The following is a 20,257-nucleotide window of genomic DNA, read 5'->3' on the forward strand; positions in this document are numbered from 1 at the left end:
ATGGATGTTGCTTGTGCGTTTCCTTCATATATGTAATGGAACTTGCTTAGAGGAAAAATGGGATTTTAAAAAAGAAAATATGCTTGGTTTTAGTCCATGAGTATCAGTAAGGACAGCTGTGAGGTCTTTCTTCACTCCTGTTTGAAGGAAAGGCTTAGGATTCTGAGTTTGGATCTGGATCTAGCAGAGGGAATGTCCCCTGGAAAGAAATGGGTATTTCCCTTCTTAAGGGTGAAGAAAGCATTGAAGGACAAATGCTACAGTTTTAAGTCATCTGACATGAGTCAAACTATTCAAACAAATCAGGAAAATTGGTGGGCCAGATCCTCACCAGCTCCTGAAAGGTGCTAGATAACTGCACTAAAAACGGAGCAATGAGAGTCAAGTACATCTGGCTTATGGCAGGAATGGACCTAAGTAATTGCTGTGGGCTTTGCCCGTAAGGGGTTTATTGCTTAAAATCTTGGTGTTTTTGCAGTGTCATTAATCATGCTGAACTTATATGACAAATACGGTTATAATTCCTAACTCCATAGGGATTCTGTTACAATTTAGTAACAATTACTGTCTACTATTTCAGATAGATTTTATTGTAAAGCATTGCCAAAAATCCTAAAGTGATTTTCTTTGGTCATAATGTGTGCTTCAGTTTGCAGATACTGTAAGAAAATGTAGACTGAATTGAATGATTGTTTCAGTGTAACATGGTTTTAATTCCATGTGTAGTGCCTACCTCATAATCTCAAATTCTATGAATTGGGCACTGCTACCCTTCAGTCGAAATGTGTATTAAATAGCATTAATTAAATATGTATTTCAGTAAACATCCATTGTCTTCCAAGCATGCAGTGTAATAACTACGGATAGGTTATTCTGAAAACATTGTCCAAAGGATGTCAGTAGAATATTGTGTTGCATAAAACAATGAGCTGCTCTTGTGACTAATTAATCAGATAACTAAGGATATGCTGCAAAAGGATGCAGAGAAACTACAAATCCTGTTCAGAACAAGTCACATTGTAGAGAACACTTGAGTATTTTAGGTTGTTGATACACACTCTTACTTTACATATACCTTGGAGAAGATTTTTCTTTTGCATCATTCTGTTTCATGATAGCTGAATCCCCGTTCAATTGCTTTCTTCAAGAGAAGGGATTTTACTCTTGGTTTTCCCCACCATTCCAGATAGGAAAGAAGATGTGGTATGCTGAGGAAAAGTTGCATTTGTCATGAGAAAAGTGGTTAGGAGGAGGTGTGAGACGATGAGACTTAATGCTTCAAGGGAACAGAGATTTCTGTAGTCTCTTGTCTTGGCGCAGGAGGTTGTGCTGCATTTTAGAACTTGACATACCTTTTTCTGCAAGCATTTTTAATCCTCCTTTCTGTTCTTCTATATTTGTGGGATTTAATTGTCCAGTTTTTCATGCTGGTTCATAGCAGAGAGAGCACCTGCTGCACATTTTGCCTGCATTGGAAATCCAAGCCAACTGTGTGTTTTGAACCAAGTTTTCATTCTCTAGGAATACAGATTAGATCATTAAGTTGTAGTGCCCTTATCAGTGTATGCAAGCTGCAGTTTATTAATTGGATGAATGTGGCATGAGTTGATATACTGTCTCACCTGATCAGAAGGTAACCTTTTTCTGTCTTCAGCTATAGGTTTCATCCTTCATCCTAAAGCCTTTTTAGAGGCACTGAGTTGATTGTGGTTTTATTGCTGTGTTCCGTTTGTCATCAGTTGGCAGATTCCTTCCAGCTTGTATCTCCTAACCATAAGAAAGCTAATCATGTATAGATCATGTATAGATGATAAGTAAATAACAGTAAGCCTTTGTGTATATTCCTTTTTACTGGAAAAATCAGTAAGAAACTGGGAAATTCTGACCACCTGTACTACTTTCTGAAAGGCAGGTAAGGCAGAGCAAGGTAGTCAGTAGATTAAAAAGCCAGGGAGCTGACTGACTTCAAAATGACAGTTACCGTTATGGTATATCAAAGTGGATCTGTGTTAAAAGTGTCTACAGTGGAGATCCCTCCCCTTGGCTTGTTGAATGCAAGTGTCTCTCAGAATATGAATTCTGTTCAAGACAAAGTATTTCTTAATCTTCTCAAGCACTGTAGATGTCTGCTGCTACTACGCTTGTATTCTCAAACTGAAGAGGAAAAAAAAAAACCAAAAAACAATCCAACTGTCAATGTTTTCCTTGAAAGGCAAATGTCTGTCAAATTCAGTTCTTATATTTTAGTCTCAACCCTTCACAGAGAAAAGAGCTCATTTTGTCTATGACTATGTAGTAGTGAATAGTGGGAGAGTATCTTATATTGGTGTGAATTTACTGTAGAACCTGTTAAAGAAAGAATGAAGGAAACTTACATTTTTAAAAAAATATTTGAATTTCATGGAGGTCATTTAGATCCGTTTCTGAAATATTTGTTGAAGGCAATTTTAGTGTATACAGGGAAGAATAATGGGTCACTGGTTTCACTAGTTTCATACTAGAGTGAGTATTCTTGTGGTAAAAATACTTTAGATATTCTGGGTTTCATTCAGCTCTTGTAGTCATGTACTAAATTGCTGAAATTTATAGCATTGCAAAATAACAAGCAAAATTTTCCCATTACAGACTTGCCTGCATTTCACTGTGAACCCTCTGTTGCATATTTTGTGACATATTTAGTGTTTATTGCAGTGCTATATGTATTTTCTCAATCAGTGTGTTTGTAATAGGACAATTATACTGGCAACTACAATGTGAAACACATGCATCATGATCCATTGTAGTGCTGGCAGGATGAGAAATGTCAATTGAGGTTGTTGTAAGAGGTTTCCTAATCCTGCTGAACTAAGGAATGAGATTCTTTCAGAATCATTGCCATCTGGAGTATATAAAAACGTGAAATAACCTTTTATCATTAGGTTGGCACATGCTACTGGAGCAGTATTGGCATTGATGAAGTTCTAATGAAATGAAATACTATGCACTGAGAAGAACTCACTGCTTCATTATTTTGTCTAGGTTCTTCAGAACCCTCCCCTCCAATTTATGAAGGTTATTGAGTAGTTAATAGTGATTTAAATCTAAAACACACAAAGTCTTTATTTACAATAGTCTGGCATTTTAATATGGATATTAATCTAGTTATAAATACAAAACAACATGTATGTGGTGGAGAGTAATTTGTAATTCATACTATAATTGGGTAATTTAACTCACTCTGTTTTCTTGACTTGCTCTACTTATTTGACTTTATTTATTGCCCATAAATTTTAGGGTCTAAAATTAGGCCACGAGGCTTCATCCCCCACCTTGTCAGAAGCAATCATGGCACATAATCCTTCCATAATCTGATCACGCCCACTGTAGAATAGTTGTTCTGTCCAACTGTTGCTATTGCACGCCTGTTCTGTACTGAACTGCTCTTAGTTGTAGTACATGCAATACTCCTAAGTTTATGCATATTTGTTCTTATATAAGGTTCATTTTTTAAATACGGATTGACTAATTCTGTCCCCACTGAACCTTTGCTTTACCAGACTAAACTTGCCCAGCTTTTTTAGCCTGACTCTTTCCTGTGCCTCTTGCAATGTAAGTTAATTTTTCTTGAAGATAGGCAGTCTGAACATGCATTTCAGATGGGTCTCCTACCAATTTCATAGGTATTGTATGTCTGTTAACTGACTTCTTCCTAGAGCAGGTGCTTTTCCTCACATAGAGCATAGCTGCTTACTGTTGATGAGAGGAGGATATTGCCAGGAAATACAGCTGGCACGCAGTAAGATGCCTATAGGCATGTATAGGTGACTTGTTTGAGAGTAAATGCCTGGACTTTCTTTAGCAATGGCCTTACAGGTAGTGGAAGCACAGGCTAAGTTCCCAACACCCTTGGTGTTCACGCTGCCCCCAGGTCTTCCTTCCTGATCTGTTCTATGTCTTTTGCTGCTGTCCTGAAGCTTTTCCTGTCTAGCTTCTCTTACCTGTTCTTCCTTGAGTCTCTGTTTATCTGGATCCTCTTTCACTTAAAACACCCAGCTGAGTTTCTGGATGGCCAGTATTGTAATTCTTGCATTCAGGAGAGACTGAAATTTGCTGTGTATTTGAATTGTTTAGCAAAGCTTATATGGTTAGGCACATTTCTAGTTAAAAATGCTGTCTGATTTGGATGTCGAATCTTAATCACTTTGAATCTTCAGTCTGTGCCTCACGTTCTCATTTTGAAGGGTTAATCATCGTGGAGTTCAGAGAACTAGATGACAGTCCTATTTAGTCTTCAGATTTAATAATATGAAGGCTCAGAGGTAGGGCTGGATTTAGAAGATGAAGGATTAGGACTGTTTAACTAATTCTTTTGAGGATGTGATTTCATTCTATCATGCTTAAAGTGAAGTGGGCCAGTGATTTTGTGATCCCATAAATAAAGTAGATGAGAATATATTTTATTTTAAGCATCTTGTTTAGTCTCTGCAAATTCTTACATAATTCTAACAGAAATTTATGTCTGCAGTATTGAGATTAATTTAATGTTTAAAAAGTGCTAGCCAATTCTTGTGCTAATTGTGTTTATTTCTGCTATAGACAAAGCCAAAACATTGCCGATATTTCTGTAAATGAGATTGCTGTCAATTTCATAGATGCACTGGGATTAAAATAAAAAGATGAGTATCATATTCTCTGCCTTTTACTTCTTAATGTTTTGTATTAACACTTCAGTAAAACCTCTAAATGTTATCTGCCGTTATGTGTTGTGTGTAGGTACTATTGCTCAAGCTAGTAAGAATGCACAAGAGCACATTTTAGGCATTCTGAGAGCATACTTGATTTACCTGCTCTTTTATGATTTTCCAAGACAAGTGTTGGTTTTACAGTTAACTAATAACCTGTAAAGCTTCAGAGATAAATTAAAAAGGAAAACAGCACTCCTCCTCCCACCAGAATATTTAGAGATAAGTCCAAATTGTGATGGTAGCTAACATGCAAGTGTCTGAGCTAGCATTCAGTGAGTAACACAGCACCAGAAATAGTGTCTTTATCAGTGTATTCTGTAAGCCTGCTGGTTTCCCAGATGAATATGCTATTGACTGCCCTGCACTGAGCTCCTTGATGCAGTGCTGTTGGTCAGGATCTAAGCCAGCTCATTTAAAGTTAACTTGGTTATTTGAGCTGCAGCAATGGTTTTGATGAAGAGCATGCATCTCTTGCAGAAATAACATTCAGCAAATTATGTTAGGAAGATAAGCAGTGCTCTAGAGGAGAAATAATCACACTTCCAGAAATTTAAAATCTACATTTGAAAAATACATTAATTTAAAAAATGGAAGAAGGATTATATCATGGTAGTACTAGTGTCATTGCCTTCCCGGTCCATGGAAATAGAGAAGATTTGTAAAGACTAGTATTGTCTTTTGTTACAGAAGCTGATATAAGTCTAATAAATAATACGATCTCTTCCTAATAATTCAGTCTGTATGTAGCTTGAAATTTTCTTTTTCTGACCTGAAGAAACACTTGTGTAAACATGTTTCACTCTTTGTTTTTCTGCATCTAAATCAGTTGGCTTTAGAAAAAGATTATGAAAATGATTCAAAATCTCTTAGGATTTGTTTCCCCTGTTGGCTGCTAAATGAAAATAATGACATTTTACAGCTAAGCAAGCAGAGGAATTCTGAACAATTTACTAACTAATGTTGCTGTGAAATTATAATTAAGAAATAGAATTAAGAAATATAATTAAGAAATAGAATGGGAAATATTTGAACATTGAAAGAAAACCTTCGTAACTGCAAATCTGATCCATATACCTGGTGAAAAAAGATATGTGTGCAAATGAAAAGACACAAATGAACTCTAACGGAATGTCAAGTCTTTCACAGGCAGATTGCATTTAATGAAAGCCATATAAACCTTTCAAGGGGCTACTGACCCCATTGTTTCTAACCCCTTACTCAGTGGCAAGACATTAGTGGCAAGACGTCTTTCAAAGTAGTTGTATGTGTATGCTCATAAAAAATATGCCTTGTGGACCTCTGAAAAGAGTCCTGTATATATCTAATCTAGTATGTTGTTCAGTATTGTGTTCTTAATGAATTAGAAACAAAGAGCAGAGTCCACTTGAATTGGGTGTGATCAATCAAAATTGCACAGTTATGTTATGAAATGGGATGTATGGGCAAAGGCAGTGATGATACCATGGGAAATGTATGCCTTTGCTCAGACCCTGCCAACTCCATTTTAAAAGGATCCAGAACAGCCAATGCTGAGGGAACTGAGCAGGAAAAAGGAAAACGCTTTCTATGTCTTGTCTCCCTTTCCAGAATCAAGAATGGTAAATACAGGTGACTTATGCTTAGTGAGGAAGCAAATACTGAAATGCTTCTTGTCAAGAGTTTTAAATAAAATTTTGAAAAAGCATATTTGAAAACAAAGCAAGGCCAAACATTTCCCACAAAAGTTTAAGTTTGATGATGGTTCTTTAAGACTGAGGGTGTTCAGAACAGGGACACAAGAGGTTAGTTTTACAACAACAAAATAAATTCCCTGGTGGCATGTGGGTGGAAAAGGGTCTTACAGCTAGGTCTCCTCTCCTTTAAGCAAATAACCTCATAACCAGGTTACACTTGCCACCTGATAATGTCTGGGGTTTTTTGTGGAGGATATGGGGGTGGGAGAGCAGAAGGCTTCATTTTGTCACCCTTTTTTAGGAGTAGAGTGAAGGGTTGAGAGGGTAAAATCTTGATTTCATTACAGTGTTCACCATGGGCCTCACTTCCATGCAGCAGGTGTACCTGGGGCATAATCAGGAGCTACTCTGGGTAGTGCAGCTGTCGAGTTGAGAGCTGAATAACCAAGTAGGTCTTTGAGATGGGGATTTGAGTCCCCATCTTCATGTATTCTGTGGAGATGGCAGAGGAAAATACTATTTTTAAAAAAGCAAATTTTTTGTCATACGTTTATGTAAATTTTTAGATATGGGACTTCTCATCTGTAGAATTCATAGTGTTTTGCAAAGTAAATCTTTGTTTATTCAGTAAAACAATGTCATATCTGAGACTAAAAATCCCAGTCTTCACTGTGTGATGAACTTCATAAGGTGCATAATAGGATTGAGTTCTTCATCAGGCATTGAATGCTTACCTGAAAAGCATAGTGAGGTAATAGTTGATCAAGCTGATTAAGCAGCATTGAATTAATGAAAAAAAAATACTAAAAAGATTAAAACTGCACATGAAAAATGGGGTAGGTGGGAGAGAACAGTGTTGTTACATGTCAGGAAACTGTTTTCCTGTCTGAATTTCCAAGCTGCATGTTCTAACCACCAGTATGCTACTGATAATACAAGACCTTTTATAAATACATTTTCTAAAGAAGGGGGGTAAAAAACCCTAAATTGAAAAATACCCGATACACATTTCCAAAGATGCCTGTCCAGTGTAATGAAGTTTTCGGTCAGCACCAGGCTTCTTGCTAATTGAGAAGATGAAAGCTCTGGTTACCTGGTGCTCTAAGTCTGTAGGCTCCCAAATCAGTTTAAGAAGAAAATCTTTGGAAAGAAAAAAATCCACTGTATAATTTTGGATTTCAAAATTCTATGTGGTATAGATGATGGTAGTTCAATAAACAAGTTGCAGGTCCAGTACAGCATATTACTTACTGTAAGCACATTCTAATTGAGTTCTGTTAAAGCTGATTTAAAAGGTTTATTGTATTAAAAACTACAACAGAGATACCTAGCTTTCTGATAAACGGAGTACTGGCAGATCATATCTTTGTAATTTATGAACATAGTAGTTTATTATAAATGTCATTAATTCACTCTGATATACTTTTGCAAAGAGAACAAAAGGATATGAAAAAGAATTTGAGGAGCAAGAATATTAACTAAAAGGTGGGGGCAGGAATAATGCTTCTTGTCACATGCCTGGCTTTCCTGTTTGGGGTTTAAGAAAGTCTGGCTGTTAGGATGTGGATTAGTGGAAGATTCATTCTTCTTCATGATGTAGGTCAGACACTAGCAAACATGTGGTGAAGAAAAAGCCTGTTTTCCCCAGCAGCAAGTGGAAACAGTAGCTCTGCGGACTTTGAAACAGAGGACCAGACAGAATGATTAGTTTTGATGTCCTGTGTGGTATGCAACAGATTTGAAATGTATGAGTAATGAAGGTTTCACGCAGAAGAGTCTCTGACTGCACAGTGTGGGGCCACATTAATGCTTTTTTAAAAAGCAGCTCAGTTCCTGAGTAGCCTTTTGTGAGAAGTCATTTGTCCAAGTCAGAAAAAGGAACTGGCAATGTCCCGGAACATGCACAAGAGGAGTGTCCCTGGGAGAGCCTATTCGCAGGAGCCTGACTTTAATTTCATGCTAAGAGAGGCTGTTTGCAGGTACTGCATCTTTCTGGAGAAACTTTTCTTATTGATTGTGTCAAGTCTGAGAGAATTTAAGGTGAATGATACAGTGAAATTCATAAAGTTGATTCTATACTAATAGTTAGAGTTCATGCTTGTGTGCAGTCAATTTGAAGGGGTCCTAAGACCTCTTTTACAGGACTTTAAATGTTGGTCTGAAGAACTATTTCTTCTTTCAGTGTTTTATGTGAAATCTCATCATTTTTCATGCCATGGAAAGCATATAACTCTGATGTGTAGCAATGTGTGATTTATGCAAGCCACAAATTTAAATGTCATTTACCCATGGTTTAGATATTTCTATTATATTTAAAATAGTTTCATAGATTTATCGTGGGCTAGTTCCATTGCAGCAAAAATGATCAGAAGGCTTTCTTTGCAAGTTGTGATAATGCTGTTGTTGACTTAGAAATGAATTTCTGAATTTTAGTCGTCTTCTGTCTTCTCCTTCCTCTCCATTTTTAGTTTGAATTTTAAAATTCCTATTATTTAAAAACCTGCCATGACAATGACTTCTGAGAACTGACTGCACATAGACCAGCTCAGTGTTGTTTGCATCTCTCACTGTGGATATTTACAAGTGTCGCCTTCTTTATAGACAAATTTATAGTTGTCATTAAGCATCCATCCTATTTATAGTTTTTTAGATGTTTTCACTCTTACAGTTAACATTTACATTTTTTATATTTTTGCTGCTTAATTACATGTTGCTCTTTTAAGGACTAGTAGTTAGAAATGAGATCAAAGACAGAGAGTAGTTGTAAACAGTTTAAAAACCCCCACATTAATAAACCCAATACTAAGCATCTTTTTTTTTTTCATTTCTTGCTTCCACTGTCTGAAGTTGCTCAGTTTAGTCATCAGAGGTGTAGAATAAAAATGGAGGATTGTTTCTATGCTGTTAAGTCCCTGAGGTTTTAAGCTTTGATATCAAGAAAGACCCTTGGTGTCTAGGAACAGACAGTGCCCAGGTTTGTAAATTGTATGGAAGGATTGCTAGAAACTGAAAAGTTCTCGATACAGTACTGTGCAGACTTTGTAAGAAGCAGAAAATCTGTCAGTTTGTAACTTTTTTATTTTTCAAGTATCAGCAACTTAATTTTCCAGCCCAAATATAATGGAAGGCTTAAATTTCAGGATGAACTGAAACCATAGTCAGGATCAGATACTGAAATCATGATTACCATTTTCCTTATTTGGCTTCTCTAGTGTCTTTTGGATGGATGCCTCACAAAAAAGACAAGAGTGGCTGAATTTCAAAAATTGTAAGAATTAAAAGTGGTGGATTGTGTTTTGTCAGTTTGCTAACCAAATTCATTGTACATTGATGTTGTTGTTGTAAAAGCAGTACCTTAAACATCTTTTAAGACTTCTTCTGGGCATTTTTTATTGTAGAACATGTGTCCGTCAAGTATAAGTGTTCTCATTTGCAGATGATAAACCTTGCTAAGTCTGTTGATGTTTTTGTGTGTTTTCATAGCATATAACTCCTAATAATTCACTGGAAAATATATGCATACTGTAATGAAACTAGTCATACCCATCCAGGTTAACTGAATACCTTTATCACGTATAAAAGTAGGTTTTCCTCTTGTCAACTCTTCTTTCGGATATCTCACAAAATTATACTGGCTGATACAATTTTAAGGAAGTTCACAACTGGAAATTTTGGTAATGGGAGTATTGATTATATGTTCAAAGCATGACACTTGGAATCATATCTTTATTTCATTTCTAAGGAAAGATTATATCTACCCCCTGCAGGCATTTTAGTAACTAATCTGTACGAATCAAATTCCTCCTGCTGGGTGTAATTAATTTTTAGGCCAATCAAATATTTTGTAGACTGCTTGTTTGGTATAGATAAGCTTGATTTTAATGACCTTTGAACTATGAAATTTCTTCCTGGTTAGATCAGCCAGCTGAAGACACCTATCTGTCTTTCAGTAGCTGTATGTGTTTCCTGGTGATGGCATCTGTTTTCCACATGTTCTTTATCGTCCTTTCAGTCTACTGCCAGTACTCTGGTAGGACAAGATTGATGTAGAGGTTTTGGGTACTTCCTTTCTCTGTCTAGTTAGGATAGGCACCTTTCTGGGAACATTCTATTAACAAAAAAATTTTTAAAAAACTTTGGCCATATGTAATATCTAGGGATATTGAAAACAGTCTAGGTCTTTTATCTACAGTGTTATCCTGTGTAAAAATAGTTGAGCTGAGATGGTGAGAAATTTGTTGGACTAGAGGCTCTTTACAGCTGGGATTTTCTTTCCTTTTGCTAGGCAGCTTTTGATGTACAAATATATAATAAGGTGTTCTAATTTCAGAAATTATATTCTTCCACATCAGTCCCTTTAAGTTCAACTTCTGCAGTTACATTAATACAAAAGGCAATTTTGGTCATATAGCAGCTCTAACAGTGCTGCTTACATGGGTATGTTCCACCCACTTAGTGTAATGCAGCAGTAAAATGGGAAAATTTATCTATAGGCATTTCTGTATGTCTCAGCACTGCATAAAATCCTAGCAGAGGTATTCTGTGATAAGTGTGCAGCTTTTCTTTCTAACTGGTGAACTGTATTCTGGGGGATTGTTTCAGCTATAACAGTGGCTTTTTTGGCAGGTGAAGTTAATGGTTTCTGACAGGAATCACTATGTAGGCTTGTTTTCCTCAGTTTGAGCTCTCATGTGTTAAGCTTTCACGTCAGACTTACAAGAACTTATCTGTATTTACAACTCAAAGAATTATAAATATCACTGTTCTAAGATTATTTTATGAATTTTCTGTTCTTCAGTGGTTTAAGTTTGCATTTCAGTTTTCATCTGTCTTCTGAATCATAATTTAAGCCTGACTTAAAGGTACTCATTTGTTAAACCAAATTCTATCAATGATGAATTCTTATGTGCTTAAAATATCATGAATATCTTTTGTTCTTGCAAGGAAGTTACCTGGTATAAAATCTGGTGTTTAAGCATTCCATACTGCAGTGCTGTGCTCAGGAGATACTTTGTTGACCATAAGCCTCTATCAAAACATAACTGATGGTATTTGGCTCCAAAAATGAAGAGACTATATAGGGAAAATCCAAATTTATCCAATTAGTCATACAAAATCTTTCCCAGTTAATCAGGAAATCTGCTTCTATGTCTGTAAAGGGCATAGCAAGTTGAGACATTTTTAGAGAACTATTTTAGTTGATGGGGTAAAACCCACAAACCAAAAGAAAATTTCGCATATTTTGTCCATACCTGGGTATATGAAACCTCTAACTTGTAATTGCTGAAATAGGCACATAAGTAAAAAGGAAAAAGCATGACAATATCATTTGTTCATATAGTTCCCAACTTCCACTTGCAAGTGAAAAAAGTAAAAATATTTTATGTAACTGCTATAAAGTTTGTTGATTGTATCAAATGTCTTACAAATATAGTAAAAAGCAAGAAGTCTTTGTTGCAACATTCTGCTGTTAAATATTCTAGTGGTGATTCTAAACTGTGAAGAGCAAAGTCCTAACATACTCAGATTTTGTGGAGGATTATCAATTTGTCCAAAGACAGATACATGCCTGCATCCATTACTAAAACTACATGAGAGTAAAAATGGAATTTGTTTCATTTGTAGCTTTGAGAAGTTATCTCAGTGGATGCAGAAGAAACTCATAGGGAAGGTATTTGTTGATAAAGAAATTGAGCACCACTGTGGCCATCTGGAGAAAAATAAACCAAGATACTTAACCAGAAAGAACAAACACTGCTATATCACATTTCACATAGGAGCTTTATTTTTGGTGTTTTGCTCTTATGGATCTGATAGGTAATTAATTTAGATTGAAAATCCCCCTATAGCAGAGCACAGACCTCTTCTGCCAACAGCCATGTTGAAGCAAAAAGATGTGAAGCTTCTTAACAGCAGTCAAAACCTAAAACGTGTGAATTGTGGCTGTCACCTTTCTACTGTGAAGCCATACTGTTAGACATTATGTGAATAGAGGTAAGCAGATATTCTATGATATATTTTTTGGCTCTCCTTGCACTTACATAATTCATAGGCATACATTAACATGCACATAAACCAGCCTTTCATAATACTTCAGAATCCTGTCTTTGTACTGACATATATATGTGAATATAGATTGTAACAATCCCTGTGGCTATTGCTAAAGAGAAGAAGTTGCAAGTGAGGAAAGTAAATGTCTTCCAGCTGAGGATGAATGTGGTGGCTGATGTTGGAGTAAGTTATGTTAATACATGGTTAGCATTTAATTTGCTGCCCACTGTCATCTTGTTAGAAGTCCTTAAGCAAAAGCTTTGCCATGTACAAGAAAATCGTATCTCAAATACTTCCTGTGATTTTGCATATGAGCCTGATATCTGTACTAAATTTCTGATATTCTTACTAAATTTTTATTCTATTGAGAAAAACCTCCCACTGATTTCGGCAGAGCTTCATACTTCTGTGGTGCAAGTATCTTCCCCATGGCCAGTTATACTTGTAACATAGATGCTGTTATAATTAAAATTACTTAAAATTATTTTACTCAAAACTTATCAGCCATTTAAATGGTTTTCAGCAGCTCGTTGATCTCATGTTCCTTTTGATTGCCAAGATATTGATGACAAGTAAAATCTCTTCCAGTTACCTGGATTTGCATGCTGGTGATCAGCATCTGTATGCCTTTATTTCTAATGTGTAAAAAACCAAAAACCAACAAAAAACAGCTTAAAAGTACACTCCTGTGAGAACTTTCTTTTTAAACTCATCATTTCTTATGATGTTGTTTAGTAAGAGACCACTGGAAGCATAAAACAAAATTCTGCTTCTTTATTGACTTGGTTTTACTACTGAACATGCTTGTTACTTTATTATATGAATTTCATGTGTATTGGGCCAATGACAGTTTTCTTAAAATACCCCAAAATTTCATGTACTATGTTCTAAGGATCTTAAGGTCTAGCATTTGACAAGTATATTTCTTTCTATAAGCTTTGTCAGGGTCTAATGAGAGTTTTAGGCCTTTTGCTGTCATAGGTATACCTTACTGCCTTTCTGGTTTATGAAACTGCATTAGTATCTCTCCAGCCAGCAGTGTCTAAGCACGACTCACTGAAGAAATGTAACTGAGGCAATGTCTGTCTTGTCTGTTCCACACCCCTCCCCAAGCTATACATGAATGTGTGTGTCACTCTTCCATAGAGAGTAAGAGGAGAAGAGGAAATTTTATGGAAATTACCTCAGAAAGTATGGCTACAATAGTAATGTTAAGTCTTTATCCTATTTATTAGTTATTTCTTCTTCTGGAGAGGGAAGCTTGTACGTAGCTTCCCATTTCTACAGCTCTAGGTACCTCTGAAAGTGACAGGGAAACAATCAGGCTGCAAAATTTCAACAAATAAATCTGTGCTTGGGAGGGGAACCTGGTAACTAAGACAAACATTATCTTTAAAATTGGTCAGTGTTTTCTTAGTCTCTGAAGTACCTCGCATTAGCATCTTTCATGCTATAATTGGCATTAATAATGCATTGCGATAGAATTGAAATGCCTCATTTTGCTGCACGCTCTCTAAATTTTTAGTGGGTGTCCCATACCATTTACCGCTGGAGACTTATAATGGCTCCACACTGATTCTGGGTTAGTTTAAAGGAGTTGCAGTCCGGAGTCTTGCACCTATTTCTCTTCCATTAGTATTTCACAAGCAGGAAAGGACAAGAAATGAAATGTGTTTCCTAGCTTATCAGAGCTATGAGGGGAGTTGCTATTAATTACTGGAACAGAGTGATAATATTAATATCCTTGCCTGGCTGCTCCTGTACGCACAGTATCATATTAAATGGAGTAAAGAAAGTGTTTGCTGTCTTTAAGGAACACAGGCACGAATTAGTTCCACTTTCTCTGGGCTTTGTCTGTCTGTTGTATAGTTGGAATATAATATGAAAAAGTAAAGGACTTTCAAGTGAAATAAAAACATACCTGCAGAGGGAATAAAAAAGCCAAAATTAGGTGCTCAGGTTCCCTTTATAATGCACAGAGAAAGGTGCTTCTGAAGGGTGATTCATAAAGCCTTCATGCTGAGTGAGAAACCAGCTAGAGCTGAGGGAAAAACTATATCCCTTCCTAGAGCTCATGCCCATAAACCAGTGCTACAGACAAACTGCACAGAATTTGTCTTTAAACTGGTTGGAAGAAGAAATGATAATGGAGGGGGTCCTCTCTTCTGACCACTTAATGAAGGCAGCACCTGAGCCAGAACTGGAAGACACAGTATCTACGCGCTGCTTAGACTGAGGACGCTAGCTGCTTTATCCTTTCTTTCAGGAGGGTGGTCCCCTAACCGGCACATGGATGGCCTCCTCATGGAAATATTCTCCTTTTTTCCCCTAAAGCTGGGCTTCTTCTGGAAATAGTTCATTTTACATGCATCCATATAACTATGCAGTCACTGGATAAAAATTGCCCACGTCTCCTAGGTGAGTGTCCCAACCATTTAGAGACCCTTTGTGCCGTTCTTCACACTGGCCGTGGCCTGCTATTGAATGTGTGTTCTAACTCCAGAGCTGTAACATAAAAGGTCAACTTCACCTTTCTCTCCCCACAGAATATGGTTATTGTGACTATGTTTTAAGAGAGTTTCAGTCCTTAGCATAAGTGATAGCTGTACTCCAAGTGCACGCACCACATCTGGTGCTCTTTGATGACTCTAGTGCTGCTCTCCCCCATTCTGATTCCTCAAGACTCAACTCTCTGTCTCAGATGCACAAGCTCACTTATGGATCCAACTCGGTGATCTTAGTGATGAAGTCCTGAATTGTCCTTGGCATAGCTGGGCCTTCTCCTGTATGAATGAAATTTGGCCAAAAGAATCAAAATTTACCACAGCACTTAATGTTTCAGCCTTCTTTATATTGTGTGCAAACCTCATTGTGTCTTGATTGCTGATAGCAAGGAATATAATTTGTTAAGTATATATTATTGGGTTGGTTTATACATTCACTTGTAGCCATGTACTAAGGAGACTAGTCTCATAATGCATTTAAACTACAAAAGCAAATAATATTAAATAATTAGGAGGTGAGAGAGCTGTAAGAGTATACTAAGCATTGCCACAAGTAGGGATTTTGGAAAGTTAAGCCAAGATATAAGCAAAAGAACCTGAAACCTTATTTTGAAACCTACCCTTTAGGCAGCTTAGACAATGAAAAATTATCATTCAGCTGGAGAGAGTTTAAATAGCAAAGAAAACTGAGATAAGATTTACCAGGCAAATGATGGTCATGGCCTGATGCCACATGGTCCTGACAGAATGCACAATTAACCTTTTTGTTTTACTATGCCTGCTTCAAATACCTGCAAGGTTATAATATTACCCTGGGAAAATGAGTTTGAGTGACCTACGGCTAAGTAATGACATGAATAGTAACGAGATGATAGGTGCAGTGAAGAGATATGTATTCTTGCTTACCCACTGAACCTTATTAACTATATATGTAACAGTATATTTAGTTCAAGTACTCGCTTAACATCTATTTATTTTCTAACAATTCGTTGCTGTGGGGTAATGTTAGTGCTTCACAAAAACATTACTTGGCCACACTTAGTCATGGAACAAAATTAAAGCTATTGTGTTCCTAATTTACATTATGTTGCTTTCTAAAAGTATTACAAAATTTTCATGGGTAGTAGCAATGCAGATACGTGAACATTTATTGAACTTTTGGTCTGTTATTGTTTGTCATAACTCCCCATGTCATTGGGGAAGATGCAGTGTTTGAATTTATACATATAAGCAGTGGAAAAATTGCTGTAACTGTTTCGCCTTTCTAAAATACTTCTTTTGAGTCTTGTAAGTTGAAAGACAAACTCATATTGCTTTTCTCATCTTTTAAATAGAAGTTACTGCTATTGCAATATACTTGCCTTGGTACTAAAGTTACATCACCCAAAACATCAACCTAAATCTGGTTGCATTCCACTGAACTCAGTCAGACCCTCCACAGTTTCTTCACCTGTTATCAGCATCATTTCTGTTCAGGGCAGCTACTCTTGCAGAAACTAAATGACCTTCCTGACACTTTGCAGGGAATGGCAAAAAAAGAGAACTTTTGTAATGGCTCCCAGCCGATGACTCTATTAATAAAAAGTGAAAATTGAGGATTGAAAAGTGAGCTGAGAGCTTCCAGACAAGAAATGGCCAAAAATAAAGTATAGGAACTGGGTTAATACAGCATTTGGATGTTGATGATTTGGAGAAGCTAATGACCAACTAATAAGAGTGAAACGTTCTATGATTGTTTCATCTTAATGCTATGTGAATTTTAGTCTAAGAATAAAATAACTCCTTTTTTTTTTTTTAGAATGCAATTTCATTATAATGGGGGAAATGAATATATGAATAATTTTTTGGAAGTGTCTGTTGCGACTAATACAGAAAAGCATAATACATGGACAGTATGGTTGGTGATACTTCTGAGAGAGGGATCCCATGAAAAAAAGGGTTGTGTTTACTAAAGTATGTTTTAAATAAGGATTTCAAACAAGGTTTTCAGATACTGCTAATTTCTTTCCAATTTTTTACTTGAACTGGAAAGAGGTATGTACTGACCCATCGCCTAACCCCAGGATTTAGCTTTGGCTGACTTCACAGAAGTGCTTTTGTACAATGGGCTCCTGTTCATGCCTGAGGTCTTGTTACATTTGTTGTCATCAAACCAGCATATTTAATATGCTAATGATTTTGATGTTACAAAAATGTCCCAGGTAGTGGGAAAAGAAGCATATTTTGCCTCTTTAGATGCCAAGATTAAAAGAAAAATCTATTTCATTGCTCAAAATTTTCCCTTAATCACAGTAATGTGTTACGAACACTTGCTGTTTATTCTGCAGCAGTTTAGTCTTGTGTTACAAGAATTATTCAGAGAAAGAGAAAACCAGAGCGTTTAAGATGGGGAGAGGGACACATGGAAGGGGAGAAAAAGAAAAATGTAACAGCCATGCATGAAAGAGTTTTTACTGAACAACACTTGATTTTACTCTTGCTTAGGGCAAAATAGAAAGACATTGCTGTTTAATGTATTGCAAATAGGCAGTATACTAAAATCAACCTATTGCTGTTGAAGTTGAGGTCAAAATGTCTTTTTCTTCTTTATTGCAATACTCTGCTTCTAATAGGAATCCAAAGAACTTAAAGCCCATTTTGTTTGAGGAAAACAGTGGGAATTGTATCCCCAAAACATAATGTGAAAAGTAGGAGGCAGCAAGGGAAAGAAAATTTTCCAGCAGTGTCTTTCTCTTATTTGGAAGATCAGATCTTCCTTACACAACTGGAGAACAATTTTATTCATTATTACTTACTGATTTGAATTCACTGTAATAACTGATTAATCTGAACCATTACAGTGAATGGATGGCTGTTGTGATGGATAATCGTAAATGTTGACTTAGCAGTCCCATTTGAAAACAAACTGGCTGAGCCATCTTAATGAGGTTTTCCTGGAGTGTGTACACATTTCAAATAATTAAAATTAAATTGAATCTGAGTCCCATATAATTACAACTGAATTTATTTGATTATATTCCCCACAAGGAGAGTAGGTACAAAAGGTTTCATAATTTTAAAGCTTCTTGCAGTGTGTAGAAGTTATGTCTCTGTTAATTGTCAGTTTTGAAAAATTAATGACATTGGGAGTATTTCTGGAGTGCTTATGTCATCTTTTGTCATAGTTTTCAGCAATATCCACTTGATTCCAGCTCCCATTTATCCTTTTCTAAAGATGGTTGCATGCAGTGGGCTTTGGGAAGGTTGGATAACACCCTTTGACTGCCGACTGGGGATGGACCAAAAGTGGGGCTGTTTTTTCCTCTTGCATTCGAGCTCTTAAAACATTTTTAGTAAATTTTTTTCTTAACATTCAATAAATCAATATTTGCTTGTAAAAGTGAAAGCTGAACATAGAAGAAAAGGTGGCAGCAGCTTCCTAGAGCATTTATGTGTTGGTGATCACTTCTGTGGTGCTCCTTATGGATAATATATGAGTGTTCATAAGGGAATGTATAGAACAAAACAAGTCAGCTATAAAAGAAGGTTCTCTTGTTTAAAAAGAAAAAGTTGTAAATTACTGTTAAACTGGTGTGAATTGTTGGTTAAATTGGTGTGAATGTGTAAACTTTGAAAATTCGTACTCCACTGTTCCTTGGACTGGACCCATAATAATACATTGATCAACAAAGTGATAATCAAAGTAAATCTTCAGGATAATGCAGAATAGGCTGTCAGAGCATCTCCTGGAGAATGTGTTATTGAAGTTTATGAATAGATTTTATTAAGTATTCCTGAATAAAGTATGCATGTATTATCTAGTTCAGAAGTTAGAAAAATACTGCATTAAGATCCCCAAGCTTGCTTTTTATAGTGGTGGTTATACTCAGTCAGTAACTCTTGGAAAAAAAGAAAGTACAATCATAAGTTCTTGTAAAAGTAATGCTAATTCTCTGAGATACCATTTTCTTAACTGTAGAAATAAAAGCAGTCAAAATATTTAGGTAAAACTGTCCAGCAGAATTTTAAAAATTATATTCCTGGGAATTCTTTCTTCTTTGCCATTTTTTCCTTTAATTAAACATTATGTTCATCTGAAAATTTGGGGTAGCTCAGGATTTGAGTAAATTAAATCTGCCTGTCATGTCTGTAGCAGTATCAGCACTAGACATAGTAATCTAGCACAGGCACTGAGCTTCTATAGAGATTTAAAAATAGGGCACCAAAAAGGAAGCCCTGGAGCCAGACTGATAATGTGCACATGTAATGGTGTGAATAACATTCAATCAAAATGACAACGGAACTCTAAAGTAGCAAAGGTAGAGTTAAAAGTTTCTTCTTAAAAAAAAAGCCATAACCAGCATTTCCAAACACTGCTCAAATGCCACAAAACTTGAACCATGTAGTATCTTGCCTCACCTCTGTGTCTTTCACAAGTATAAAGTAAGGCAGATTTTTCATATTGCAGGTGCTGTATATTGGTGAACATTGTCTTTTTTTCCAGTAGTCACTGTGTGAATCTAGCTATTCAATCATCCAACTCTAGCTTTGAACTTTTTTTCACTGAAGAAAGTTGAGGACCTGTTTTGAACTTTACATGAGTGGCTTCCTCTGTCTGTCATTCCTGTTGCATCATGAAATACAAAGACTTAGATGCAGGCACACTCACCAAAAAAACTAAACAAAAAATCAAATATATTTAGTGTAATTGAAACCACTTTTAATGTGCATGTCTTTTTATTTAAATTACAACAATTTTTCTGACTGTATTTTCCTGTCAGTATTTATACATACAAAGTATGGCAGATTTGTTATATACTGCCACAGGAAGGCATGCCTTCTAATGGTGTTGAGCACAGATGCCTCCTGAAAAAAGAAAAGTGACAAAAATGGTCACCACTACATTAAAGCAAATTCTTGGTTTTTTGTATTACTAGATCATATAAAAAGTCTGTATACAAATGGTATTGAAAATTGTATTGAAAGACCTTGGCTCAGAAGATAATTTCATGATTCTTTGGAGGATAGTAGTTTCAGCAGTAGCTGAAAGAACATTAACTTTTGGTGGTACAGTGTTTTGAGAAGTCCCTGTGAAAGTGATTTGCTGTATTTTTTGTTTATTTTTTTAATAGGCAGCTTATATTCCCTGGTCATTGCATTTCTGGTTGTGATTCACAAAGCTGTCCAAGTGTCAAATTTATCTTGCAGAAGAGAAGCGCTACTGACCTTGTGTTTATAGTTCATAAAATGTTAGCTATCATTTGTTTATATATGTGGCATTTGATCTTAATTTTATGCAATGTGTGGGCAGAAATATATAAATTTC

The 20,257-nt window shown here is 36.1% G+C and overlaps 1 protein-coding gene across 16 annotated transcripts in view; it reads left to right on the forward strand.

Annotated features, from left to right (window-relative positions):
- NCKAP5 (NCK associated protein 5) overlaps positions 1-20,257 on the forward strand; it is a 392,323-nt gene that overhangs the window by 206,568 nt on the left and 165,498 nt on the right. For 2 of the 16 annotated variants that reach the window (XM_069780849.1, XM_069780850.1), the window contains exon 1: positions 7,979-8,376. The exons of 13 other annotated variants lie outside the window; for them this stretch is intronic. In XM_069780849.1, coding sequence (XP_069636950.1) covers positions 8,285-8,376 — 92 coding nt within the window. In that variant the 5' untranslated portion in view covers positions 7,979-8,284. Of the gene's footprint in view, positions 1-7,978; positions 8,377-14,714; positions 14,867-20,257 lie in introns of those variants that run through there. One more of the 16 variants, XM_069780851.1, reaches the window with a different exon arrangement.

This window comes from Haliaeetus albicilla, chromosome 4 (assembly GCF_947461875.1).
Source record: "Haliaeetus albicilla chromosome 4, bHalAlb1.1, whole genome shotgun sequence".
Taxonomy (NCBI): domain Eukaryota; kingdom Metazoa; phylum Chordata; class Aves; order Accipitriformes; family Accipitridae; genus Haliaeetus; species Haliaeetus albicilla.